This window comes from Pundamilia nyererei, unplaced genomic scaffold (genome assembly GCF_000239375.1).
Source record: "Pundamilia nyererei isolate P.nyererei 1_Seehausen unplaced genomic scaffold, PunNye1.0 scaffold00033, whole genome shotgun sequence".
Classification (NCBI taxonomy): Eukaryota; Metazoa; Chordata; class Actinopteri; order Cichliformes; family Cichlidae; genus Pundamilia; species Pundamilia nyererei.
The window spans coordinates 2895083-2907680 of record NW_005187434.1 but is presented as its reverse complement, the minus strand read 5'-3'; the positions used below and the strand labels follow the sequence as shown (position 1 = coordinate 2907680).

At 41.3% G+C, this 12598-nt stretch overlaps 1 protein-coding gene across 9 annotated transcripts in view; it reads right to left on the bottom strand.

Annotated features, from left to right (window-relative positions):
* pbx3b (pre-B-cell leukemia homeobox 3b) overlaps positions 1–12322 on the bottom strand; it is a 56207-nt gene extending 43885 nt beyond the window's left edge. For 5 of the 9 annotated variants that reach the window (XM_005729526.1, XM_005729528.1, XM_005729531.1 and 2 more), the window contains exons 1-2: positions 10871–12322; positions 10202–10275 (exon numbers count right to left, since the gene is read on the bottom strand). In XM_005729526.1, the coding sequence (XP_005729583.1) occupies positions 10202–10275; positions 10871–11118 (322 nt within the window). In that variant the 5' untranslated portion in view covers positions 11119–12322. Of the gene's footprint in view, positions 1–10201; positions 10282–10870 lie in introns of all 9 variants that reach the window. The other 4 variants (XM_005729525.1, XM_005729527.1, XM_005729530.1 and 1 more) reach the window with 1 other exon arrangement.
* Between the last annotated feature and the right edge of the window lie 276 nt (positions 12323–12598).

Below are 12598 nucleotides of genomic sequence, written 5' to 3'. Positions count from 1 at the left end.
TGTGTGTGTGTTGTGCATTTGATTGCATCTGTGAATGCTGATGCTAGACCAGTAAATTAAATTTTCAAACACTAGCACTTTTTATATTGAACCTTCAGACAAAAAAAAAAAAAATACGACCATTTTCTCAGAGTAATAAACAATTCTGTATGAATGTAAAAGCCATTTTAATACTTGTTGAAAAGCCATCAGCCTTCATAATTCCACTTAACCATAAATTCTTCTTTGGGGGTGGGCGTCTAAATAAACAGCGGCCAAAGATCATTTATTATCCAGACTTTAAAAGAAGCCAACGCGTTGAGACTATCTTTCCATCTTGAGCTCTCTCTTAAAGAAGAGTAATAATATCAAGTAATGATAGGTATTGTTATGCCGAGGATCAGGCGTATCCTGATTTTTATCGCTCGTCTCTCACAGGTGCTCCGGCGTTACTTGTCAGGACTGCATGTCTGGGTCTTCCACATGTCAGATAAAAATCGCTGCACTTGGTGTTTCGGCAGCCTGACAGCAATTTATTTGAATGTTTTGTCACACTGGTGTTGGTGCATTTTGTGTGGGCTGCTCACTGGAATGGCAACAGCTCGTAGCTTCCTGACACTCTCCAGCACTCACACACACACACACACACACACACACACACATGTTGTGCAGCATAAAATCACAGATGTACATGTCTACTCTGGGTAATTAAACCCGCTGTATGTTAGAAAATATATATATACAAATAGCTGCTGATGAACTTCATATCTAACAACCCATGAAGTAAGTGACACTACATGATGAGCACTATCCTTTTCAAAACTGTACTTTTTTTGCTCGCTGTGACCACGCACACACTCAGACACACGCACGTACACACGCACGCACAAAACCCACTATGAAACCCAAATAAAATGTCAAACCAGCTGAGGTCAACTACAGCCAGGGAGATATGGAGTCTATATTTACATGCAAACCCACTGCTATTTGCTCCTCCTATTAATTAAATAGCATCTAGGTAAGTAACCCACTTGATTCAGAGGATGTTAAACACAAACCTCACTGCAATCTTGTGATCCTCCGAGCTGACATGGAATATTGAGTAAGTTAATGAAATCCTCTCAAAGACAGGAACTCTATTTTTACACCACGATAATTAAAGTAGGGTACAGTTATAATTTACAGCTCTCGCTTAATTGCATAGGAAAAGTAAAATGGGAAGCCTACAGTATGAGATTAAATGTGTGTCTTTGTGTTTCTGTGTGTGTGTGTCACTCAAGAAGAGCGAATATAAAAAGAGCTTCCAGTGCAGCTACACAACGGGACTGTATCTTTTAGCATCGTGGAACGTATCAAAGATTAGGTAATGAAATATACACTCTTCTATTTTTCTGCTACCAGGCCCTTTGACAAATCGAGTACAATCCAAAATCTCCATAAATCACTATTAAAGACAAGTATATCATCACCGGCGCATATATCTTCCCCAGCCTGACCTGTAGACTAATGAGAAAAGGCCCAGACTATCTTGTCTGATTAATTAATTCAAAATGTCGGCTGTTATTCAAATGTGAGGCTGGTGTTATTTGAATAACACTTGACAGCGACGCCTGAAGAAATAATTTCTGGTTTGTGAGGCTGCAGCGGCATTACTGATGATGGCTCGTGGAAATGTTAGAAGCCGCCGAGTGTTTTCCCCCCTCTTTGCTTTCCCTCCCTCACCTTCTCAGTTATGATAGCTCCAAGAAGTATTTCATTACTTCAGCCGCCCCTTCCTCACAATTATGGCTCTTGCCATTTTTTTTTTCCAACTGTCCCTCTCTCCGTGTTTGTATTCCCTCCCACAGCCAGCCCAGATCTACAGGGCAGTGCTTTGGCTCTGCAAGAGACATGCTGGCAAAGAGGAAGGTCATGGTTTTTACAACTGCAGCTCCCCAATGCTGACAGCCCGTGCTGCCAAAGTGACACGCTCTGTTTGGCTTTCCCACGTTCATGGAGCTCCACAGCACTTCGTCTTTATCACGGAGCACGCCACACACACACACACGCACACACACACACGAACACGCACATTTAATCAGGCTCAGAGCTGCATTTCCTGCCAGTGTGCAACAAAACGATCACATGTACGGACATAATCACGAAATATCGTGACGGACACAAGCGGTTATTATCCTACTTGGTGGTGCACTTTTCCTTTTTATGTCTTTCTTTTTTTATTGCAAAACCCAGTGGATTGGGAGGGGGGGTGGATAGGCACTGGAGAAAGAAAACCGTGAATGTACGTGCTAGGGCCTAGGGGCAGCGCACTCCCCTCTATCGCTTCCCTCATCAAGCATGGATTCTAATCAGGGCTGGGGAGATATAAGACGCTCAGTCATTAAATAAATTAACTCTGCCACTCCATGCTCTCCTTCAGCACCCGTGCGAGGCCCGCCGTGCTCTGCATACTTACAGAGGCTCACCTTCACGCCATAACCTAGCATGCCTGCCAACACACACACACACACAGATGCACGTTAAGAACTCAACTTGAATATTTAGAGAAGGAGAGGAACCACACCTCCTGTCCCTCATCAACTGATGTTCCCTTTCCCATTGAAAGCTTTTACATTATTGGATTTCATTAAAAAAATTTTAAAAGAAGTCCTGTGGACATTTTAGGTATGTCCCACAGTTTAGCATTACAAAATAAAAAGAAGTGGAAAAAAAATCCAAGTGTACACATAAGAGATAAAAAAAATCTCTGAGATCCAAGGTTGATTCAGAGGGCTGGTGAGACAGCACAGACACGAGTTTTTTTTTGAGGATCTGTGCAGTGCGCTGCCATTCATCAACAGGAAGCAAGTGCAGTGACGAACAGTAAAAGAGCTCAGTGTCGGCTCGGATCACTGACACAAACAATCAAAGCTGACACAGTCTTCGTATAGCACCTGCCACTCCGCCAACACAAATAGATCAATATGAGGGGGAACTCATTCGCTGTTTAAAACTTATATGCGCGCACCCACATTATCTCCCAAAGCGGCGTGGTGTAAAAAGCGCACGCTTAATACATATCAATCACTTTGACAGAGGAAATGCTTATTTGAGGAGCCAACGTGAAGCAAATACACGGTGTCAGCAGAATGTCCGTTGTCAAAACTTGCCATTTGAATTTTCAGCCGCATTGTGCTGAGACAAATGTCCTTAGAAATCCCTTACATTGCAATTTAGATCATTTTAATGCACGCTTTAATTCTCCATTACTTAGAGAGGAAGTACCTGGGAGGGTGGAAACGCATTAGAGAAAGTAAGAAATGAACAGAAGGGTCTGGGGAATCTCTCGAGCAGACACAATTAAATATTCATGCGTCTCCTCCTAGGACACAACAGATACAGATCATTATCATGGCAACAGCACACCACCATTTTGTTCACACCTTTGGCTTGGAATCAATGGGCGTGCGTAAAATTCTATACGAAAAGAAGCCATCGTCAGGTCATCTCTTATTAACTCTTATTAAAATTACATTTGCTAATTTTTTTTTACGATTACAAATAATATTAGATATCAGATTCTTAACTAGAGTCAAAATTAAGACCAGTGGTTGAGCAGCTTTGCAAAAGGATCCATGTATTTGTGAGGATTTTGCAACGGGACAATATAGTAGGTCACAATGTTACTGAATGGTTCCAAAATTCATTACCAGTGCTCGGTATTTTCCTGCCTCTTGCTTGAGGATAAAGTAAGAAAAAAAAAAAGAATAGCAGTGTGTAATGTACTTCCTCCACTTTCTAAAGAGAGGAGAAACCAGCCTTTTTTTCCCTCCTTCTTTTTGGTTTTCAATCCCCCATCAAAGAGGAGCAAAAGGAGGGACAGCATTTCCCTGCTCGCCGTCATTAATCATAGCTTTCTGGGAGCAAGTGCATATTAATTTCTGTCATCCCAAACATCATTTGGTATTGTTATGCCACGGCTTAGTCCTCATTCACCAGCAGACGTCGGCCGTTCCTCCTGGTTTGAGGGAAGACAGGGCCTGTGTGGCTGTGTTTCAGAGCAAGAGGCCTTTATCCCTGGGGCTCTGACACCAATTAAGCCATTTCACCGAGAGACGAAAACAGGTCCCACCGTTTCTCTGTAACATGAGCCAGCACCTAGCTGCTGGCCCCTCGCCCTCTCTCCATTACTTCAGACGCAAAAATGAACTTCAAGGACTAAAGAAAATAAAAAGACAGTTAGCCCGGCAAATGGTTGCACTTAACTGACTGCTGACAAAATTACAAAGAAAGCTACTTAAGTCTTTGTCCACTGATCACCAGGAGTGCCAGCCCAGTTTCTCCATTATTAGCTCCAGTGACACATTTAGTTAAAATGATTTTAAACAGATATTTGAATTCACGGACGATATCAAAACAGTGTGATATTTATGCCAAAACTGATAAGAAAAATGCTGGGTGTGCACTTCCTTTAACACCCCCTCCACTCCTCCATCGTTGCCTTTTAGCAGGCAGCAGAGTGGAGCTTGTCTTAAGGCAAGAGCAGAATAATGCAAGGTTTGTTATGAATTAAATATTAGAAATCTTAACACAGCAGCCAATAAGAATTATTTGCCTTATTAAAGCAGCAGAAGACGCTGATTAAAATTTCATTGCATTGCAGTCTTTTTCCCATTTCTGCCTTCAATATATCATTCTAATGTATGAAACGTGGAACAATGGCATCTGGAACAATGGGGAGAGGGGCTACATTTTCAAGCTCGCAAATGTAGCAGAGACAGCAAAGAGCCCCTTTTTTTCCTTCCCCCGTTTTTGGAAAACAATCGTGTGTAAAGAGAAGAAAGGTGACGATTGTGTATAACGTCGCTTTTGTCACACAACAAGCCGCAGACCGCCACGGTGTCGAGATATTACAAATGTGTGCATTTAGTGACTGGTGGCTTTAACTCCTTCATCATTTTAGCAAGAGAACCGCATCACCTGTAACACCTTCACACACACACACACACACACACACACACACACACACACACACACACACACACACACACACATCCCCTCCAAAAAAAGTCCATCTATTAAAAAAGATTAAACACAGGCACAAAAAAAGCTAAATTAGGAGGAAATTCAAGAGCGCTGTCCATGTTCTTGCACTCACAGATGATGGGTCACTTAGTTGTCCACATGTAATGTGTACAAGAGTAAATGAACATCATGGTGTCTATTGTCCCATGAGGAAGACTCTTCCCTGAAACACTAGGGCTAATGAAATAGGGACCTATAAATAGCAGAGTCATTACTGAGAGAGGACTTGCTTTGCGCCAGTCTTTCACTGTAACGCTTTTTACACTAATAACCAGCTCTATGGCATTACATACACTTGGCCATCGGGTGACACAGTAATGAACATCACGACACAAGAGACTTGGAGAGTAATTTTAAAATAAAGTCTCTTTGTGACTTTATTTACTTACTTGTAAATAAACTCCAGCTATAGCTTGAAATCATATAGAATCACTACGAGTGTAAAGGAAGAAAAACTCATAATGAAATGTTTTTTCATTATCAGAAACGCATTAAAAGTGGTTTTAGATTTTGCAACAATTTTTTTTTCGTCAATACATTTTAGCCTATGAATAAATAAATAAATACAGATGGATATTTTATTTTGTTTTTCCCTGCTACATTTAACTTTAACATTTAAAAAAATGCAAAAATAAAAAGTGGAATAAATAAGTTATAAAATGGTTTACAGTCCAGCTGCAGTGACATAAAAAAAATAAAAATTAAAAACAACAGCAGGACGAGTATTTCTTCAAACAGCCAAAAAAAAAAAAAAGCGCAATATTTCTACAGGTGTCAAAATGTGACCCACCTTCTTCACGTTTGCGTCTGCCTCGTGCTTTTTGCATTCAGCAACAAACAGATGCCACAAAAAGCAAGAGGGGCATGCAAAGAGTCTCCAGCAGGCACGCTCCTACTGCTGTAAACTAATTTCAATCAATCCTTCCTTTTTGCATCCAAAGCAGCCTCTGCTGGCTGCCACCGCCTGAAGATAACTATTTCACCACCTCTGTCATGCCTAATTAACAACTCAGATGTACAATTCAGAAATTTCGCAATTAACCTACTAAAATATTGTTGGAGGATGCTAATTGTTATGCCAGTTGCCATAAAGGCTCATTTGCATAACGTATGTGCAAAAAACAATTATGAGCTGTTGATCGCGCAGGAGCCCGCAGAAAACGCTTGAAGCGATTCGAGGGGGAGAGAGGGAGACGTGTGCAAGAAGATGGGTGCGTGCGTGTGTAGATGGAAGGACAGCACTAGATCACCCCCCCCCCAAAATAAATAAATAAATAAATAAATAAATAAATAAATAAATAAAGATTTGAGGTTCTGTACGTGCAGATACCAGCCACTACAGCTGCAGAGACATCTATCGCCACAACACAAAAGCATTTACCCTTCCAAATGAAACCAATATGTATACTCTGTTTTTTTCCTCTTTGTCTGGCTCTCCTTCTTTTCATCTTTGATGATGGGGAAATGGAGGGTATTTGGGAGCTACTTAGATAATAGCCACATCTTCCTCGGTCCCCCTTGTGCTTTAGAAGGGGAAGCACTAGTGGCCCTGACACTGAGCCAGTCAAGAACCCAGCTGTGCGCAAGCCATTCGGCACAACACTATCTAGTCAGTGCAGCCGCATCACTGGGGCTCTCTGAGACAAAAAGCAGCCAAAGTCAATTGTGTCTGCTGCTGAATAGCTTTCTGTTCTCTGTCATGCATTTACTGGAGCCTTTTCAGGATGAAGAAAAACCCATGAGGTAGAACCACAAAAAAAAGAAAAGAAAAGAATTGACTAAAATAACATATATTTTTGTTCCCTAGCTCCTTAATTTTGAGGGGAAAAAAATTGTAATAAAAATATAATCATAATAATAATAATACAATTAGAACTAGTTTCCTCATTAACTTTGGCAGCACTAAAATTCATGCTCCCTACAGAATTCAGAAATGCTTACCCACTCAGTCCTAACTCTATTTACTTCAGGTAACACTTTTAGTCCGGCTTGCATGTGGTTAATTACAGGCTCATCCTGAACTGTATTTAGTGAGCACAGTCTTTCTCAGTCGAGCACCGAACACAGCGTGGACAGACCCAAATGCACACGTGAAAGCACGTTCAGCTCTTTCAGAAGCCATATCAAAAACGTGCACAAAAAAAAACACCAAACGGCGACACCGCCTCGACCTGTGAGTGCAGTACCCTCCCTAATCCACTGCCTCTGACACAGGATCGCAGCATTCATCAGCCTGAATCTCTGCCACATTCCCTCCCTCCTTCCCCTACCTCTCCAGACCCCCCATTTCTGAACCTGATGAGTCAAAGGTCACGAAAACAACAAGTCAATACGCAGCCAAAGAAGCGCCACGCAGCTGAGAGAGCTGTGGAGAGGGCTAAGCCTCTCTGTAGTACTCCATGATTTAGCCTGTAATAGTTTTCTGTAATCTCTTTCTATTGATTAAACCTCACATCAAAGAGGAGTCTTGCTACAGAACCTCTCTTTTCCTGGTCAGAAATACCATATGGAGGTAATCTTTCACCTTTGTTATTCTTGCCGCTCCCGCTGCTCCTGCTGCTGTGAGCCTCTCTTCCAAGCAAGAGAGCAAGACAAGGGAGTAGCCAGCAGGATAAAACAAACCCAGCACAGAGGAATAACTGCAAAACTCATCTGAATCGCAGGCAATTTTCACTCAATGCATTCATTGTCTCCTCATGAAGCCTAAGGGGGGGAAAAGGTACAGCGTGAATGTATCCTTTGTCCTAAAACAGTTAGAGACATGAAAGATTTTGATTTGTTTGTCTTTTTTTATGTATCAACCTAAAGGGGAAAAAAAAGATCACACACATGAAAGCACAAAGAACAACACTTGCCAACCAAATCTCACATTCAGCTTATCTAAATGCAAAACCAAGAAATTTTGGAGGAAAAAGCCTTCCTGCTAAAACACTCAATTTAGTGACAGGCAAATGACTTCATGCTGCCACTTAATCTCATTTCTTGCATAATGCTCTCTAATTAGCATATCAAAGTGAATTAATACTTCGAGGGCATTAGCAATGCAGAAATGTGCCCGTAGCTCTACAATAACAGTTAAAAGAGTGCCATAAACTTCCAAACACCTTGGAAAAAAACGCTTTGAAGTGTCTTGCTATTACTAGAAAATGCATTTTCTTAACCTTTCCGTTCCAAAACGCAATCATTTCAAAATGCAACTGAGTCTCGCCATCTTCGTCACAAAATAATACGAAAGCCAGACCTTAGTCTTACTAATCACCTGCACACCATGCAATAAGCCCTGATAACATGATACATGTGTGCAGTAATTACACTGATGATTCTTGGACCACTTTCAAATTTATTATTAAAAGCCATTTTCAGGCAGCGGTGGGCTCCATGGCTAAAAGACAGCGGCCCCATGTGCCATCTCAACAGACATGAAAGGGCCAAGGAAGCCTTGTGAATGATGCTGTAGGAGCCAGTGAAAGGCTTACTGTGAGCTGGAAAAGCAGACCGGTCAACAAGGCCACCAGACCAGCTGAGCTCTGTCAATGGCTAAGAGGGGGAGGCTGTGACTCTAAACCACAGGTTAACCATGCACACATACATACACACATGCACGCACGCAGGCTTGTGCTCACTCTCCTCCTCTGTCTCGTCTCTTTTTCACACTCACTTCTTACCAGGATCTCGATCAAACGTCCACGTGCACACACCAAACGATGTTGCTTTAAATAATTTCCATGCTAACTTGAATGACTCGAGTTCACACAGCTTAAACATTCAAACAGGAGCCATTATAACTTCAAACAAACAAACAAGTAAAACTGATGTGGGAAAGTGGTTTGGGTCTGAAACTAAAAATCACTTCTAATACTTGTTTTTTTCAGTGAGCTCCACATTCTACAATCGCAGCAACACTTCCGCCTCAAAGCTGGCATCGTGTTTGATCTGCATCTACTCTTTTTTTATTATTGCTCCGTCTCTTTCATTGCCTGAAATCAACAGGCTCACAAACATAGCAGAGCAGCTCGGCTAGACTGTGGACCCTCGGCCTGCCCCTGTGGACGCCACCTGTGTTGAGGAAGTTCATAAACTTTTATGACCTCCTTCAAGCTAATTTCCTCATAAACCGCACAAAGGTCACAAATCTGACAAAACACCAGGTTTACTCCTTTTTTTTCTAGTAGAGTCAAATTCGTTCATCATTTTAAAAATACATATTACTAGAAAAATAAATAGCTAACATACAGGAGAGTAGATATTTGAAGCACCTGTTCAATAAGCATTGTCTGCAAAAAAATTGTCATCAAAAAGCCAGCGTCCTTATTTAAGAAAATAGACCATAAGGTGTAAAACCAATAATCTCATGGGATACAGGTTTGGACTTGAAATAAAAAAAACCCACAAAGTTTAAGCTATAAAAAAATGAACGCTTGTAATTACAACTCTCAATAATATATGAATGAAGTGTGTGTGCATGCTAAAGGTTTTCAATCCTAGTCCTAAAAAACAGAAATAACAGTTTATGCTCATATAAATATATAAAAAGAGGATTTTTTTTATTATTATTTCACAATCCTTTTCTCTAACTAAGCTTCCAGGAGATGTGTTGTTTGCATTTTTCAAGATTAACCATCCACCTTTGCAGGAAGGCTTTCATACAACTGCAGTCGAATTATTAATTCTGCGAGCCCATCGTATGATTTGACTAATAAAAAAATCTCTTATAAGTTGATGGCAAAACGTTGTCAGGTTTTCCAGCATGGATTCTGTGTGATCTAGGATATGTAGAGCATATGCTACGGGACTTCCCCAGCCTCTTCACTGGCAGGGTGGTGAGTGTGAAATCTGGAGCGCACTTTATGTTCAAATCCAAGCAAACCAGTGCTTTAAAGCACACTTGCAGAAGAAAAAAAAAGAGCATCTTCAGTGGAAGAAGACTCTGCCTATTGTTCCGTGACAACGGGAGTTTCTGCGTGGTACGGTGACATATTTTTAAAAAGTGACTGATTCATTCGGTCAGATGTCACCTATAACCTGGATGCAGGCTGTCATCAGCTCACTGAGAGGTAAAAAAAAATGCCTGTGTTTTTATTGATTCTCCAATTGCATGTATCACTGTAACGATGGAGTTTATAGTTAGATATTACAGTATTTTAGACAAAGATCTTACCTGTCTTTTCTTTGATTTCACAGAGAACGCTGAAGAGTGCTGGTTTCATTCTGTGACAGTTCAGTCCGTGTTTCCTGTTTCAGTATAAGAGAAAATAAAATACTGAAATAAGTTCACTGATAGTTCACATGTCTGACACAAACAGTTAATAGGGTTGGACACGCTTTTAAGTTTAGTTGCCACTTTAATAATGCCTTCCAATGTTCCAAGCCTCTTCTTCAGAAAGTTAGCATTTTCTTCTAAAATGTATACTGTGTCATAGTATTCTTATTTTTTTTAAAAACACCAAATAACACCAAGCCCTAATGTAAATATTAGTCTCAGTGGCAATTCCCTGCATAACATGAGCCCACTGGCATTAATTGTGTTTCAACACCACGTAGACTTTTGTAGATGAATGAACATTTATAAAACACGTGCTCACTAGGACAGTTTAACTAAAATGCTGTGCTTCCCTCAGTGGCAACTTTCACTGTGTTAAAGCTTTGCGAGGCAATAAATACACCTCAGAGTGAGATTATCATTAAAGCCACTCCAGCCTATTGTTGTACATTGGGGAGTTAAGTTAAACGGGCCACATCTCAATAATGATGCGTTCGGCGTTTTGTTTTGTTTTTTCTTTTCTTTTTTTGGTGTGGCGAAGTTAATAAAACATATAAATCAACCAACTTTGCTTGCGCCTCGTCCAGACTTTGATCAGTTATGGTCATTATTTGATGCAGAATGTCACCAATGTCTTGTTTTCTTCCGTCTCCGTCTGTCCCATCGTGTCCATGCGGAGGCGGCAGTGCCATGCCTCCTTGTACCGAGTGGCCAGCCAGACTGACACCGCCGATCGACTGCATGATCCGGGCTTGATCGTCCATAGTAGCCGCTAAAGAGTCTGTGCACTGAGCCACACAAATTGAAAAACTCATATACGAAATCGGCTACAACATATGCCGCAGACTGGAAGGATGTACGGTTGTGTGATTCTTCGGGGTTAGGCAGCACACACGCGTCTTTTGTTAAAAAATATGCAGCAGTTTTTATTAATACTATTTTTTAGCGTAAATCTTCTGTCCAAGTTGTCGTCGCTTTACGCGCGGTCCAAAGTGCCAAAACGCTGATTTCGGCTGTGTTTGTAGAAAATCGCATGAATATTTTTTTCTCTTCTTCTTTAAAACTTGTTTGTCAAAATTGACGGTCCATCACATCCCGCACGGATCCTCATAGCAATCAGTCTTTTCTCTGGGTTTTGACGGGCGGTAGAGACAGAAACGGTCCTTGGTGGTCTCTCATTTATTAGCGCTCTTCGTGGGATTCCGGCGCATTTCCTTTCGAAAATGTCCAAATCCTCCTCATGAAGCACCGGCAACAAAATAAAAAAAAAAAAAAAAGATATCCGCTGTGAAAACGTGTAAACAAATAAAAAAAACAATCTTAGGCTCGCAGGTGTCAGCTATAAATGTGCAGAAATTATCCCCGCGACAACTGACAGTATTTAAAAAAAATACACAATCTGCAGCAAGGTTTCCAAATGTGACTACAAAAAATATGAAATGTACAAAAAGTTGGGAGATTTCTGCTTAGAAAAAAAAGCAACGGCGAGAGGAAATTAATTAGGAGACAACGCTGTATTAAGGCGATGCGCAAAAAAATATCTTGCCCTTCTGAAATTTATGAGCTCCAGCCTCTGCCTGTGTGTGTTTTATGTTGTTTGATGGCAGCAGTAGTGAGCGATTGACAGTGTGCCAATGCCACTCACTCAGTGCAGACGTGTCAGAGCAGGGAAGAGGGCAGGAAAAAAAATAATCACAAAAAAAAAAATACAAAATACGAAATGAAAATGCACGCTCCGCCCTGCAGAGGAGGGGTCTATATTCTTGTCACTTCTCGCCTGAACACCGAAAAACAAAATGTTAAGCGCTAGTACTTAGGATGGTGATTATAATGATGAAAGCACGGCTGAGTCCCCTCTCTTTCTTGCAACAGCGGCAGCAGGGTATCCTCGTTTCCTCACGCGTGCACGTGCAGCTATGTGCATATTCTCTTGCAATAACAAAGATTTAGCTCTGTAGCAATACAAGCAAACACATAATGAGAGTTTTTATACAGTTTGATGTAGAACTGCACAGTCCCTTGTAAGCCTCGGTTCAAGCCAGGCAAGCAGTAGACATGTTTATATTATTGGAAAGTAAAGCTCCTCGACCAATCCCGGGCGAGAATGACGAAGACTGACGAGCTCCGCGTCCTATGCTGGCAGATGCATGATGCCGAAAGCCCACCCACTTCATCCCTCCATCTTCACCACAGCGCTTGCAAAAGGATGGGAACTTCTGATTGGTCGTTGCTACGAGTGACATCCACTGTACAAGCAGGCGGCGCTGCTCTGTGCTCTTTCGCAGTTGCTATGGC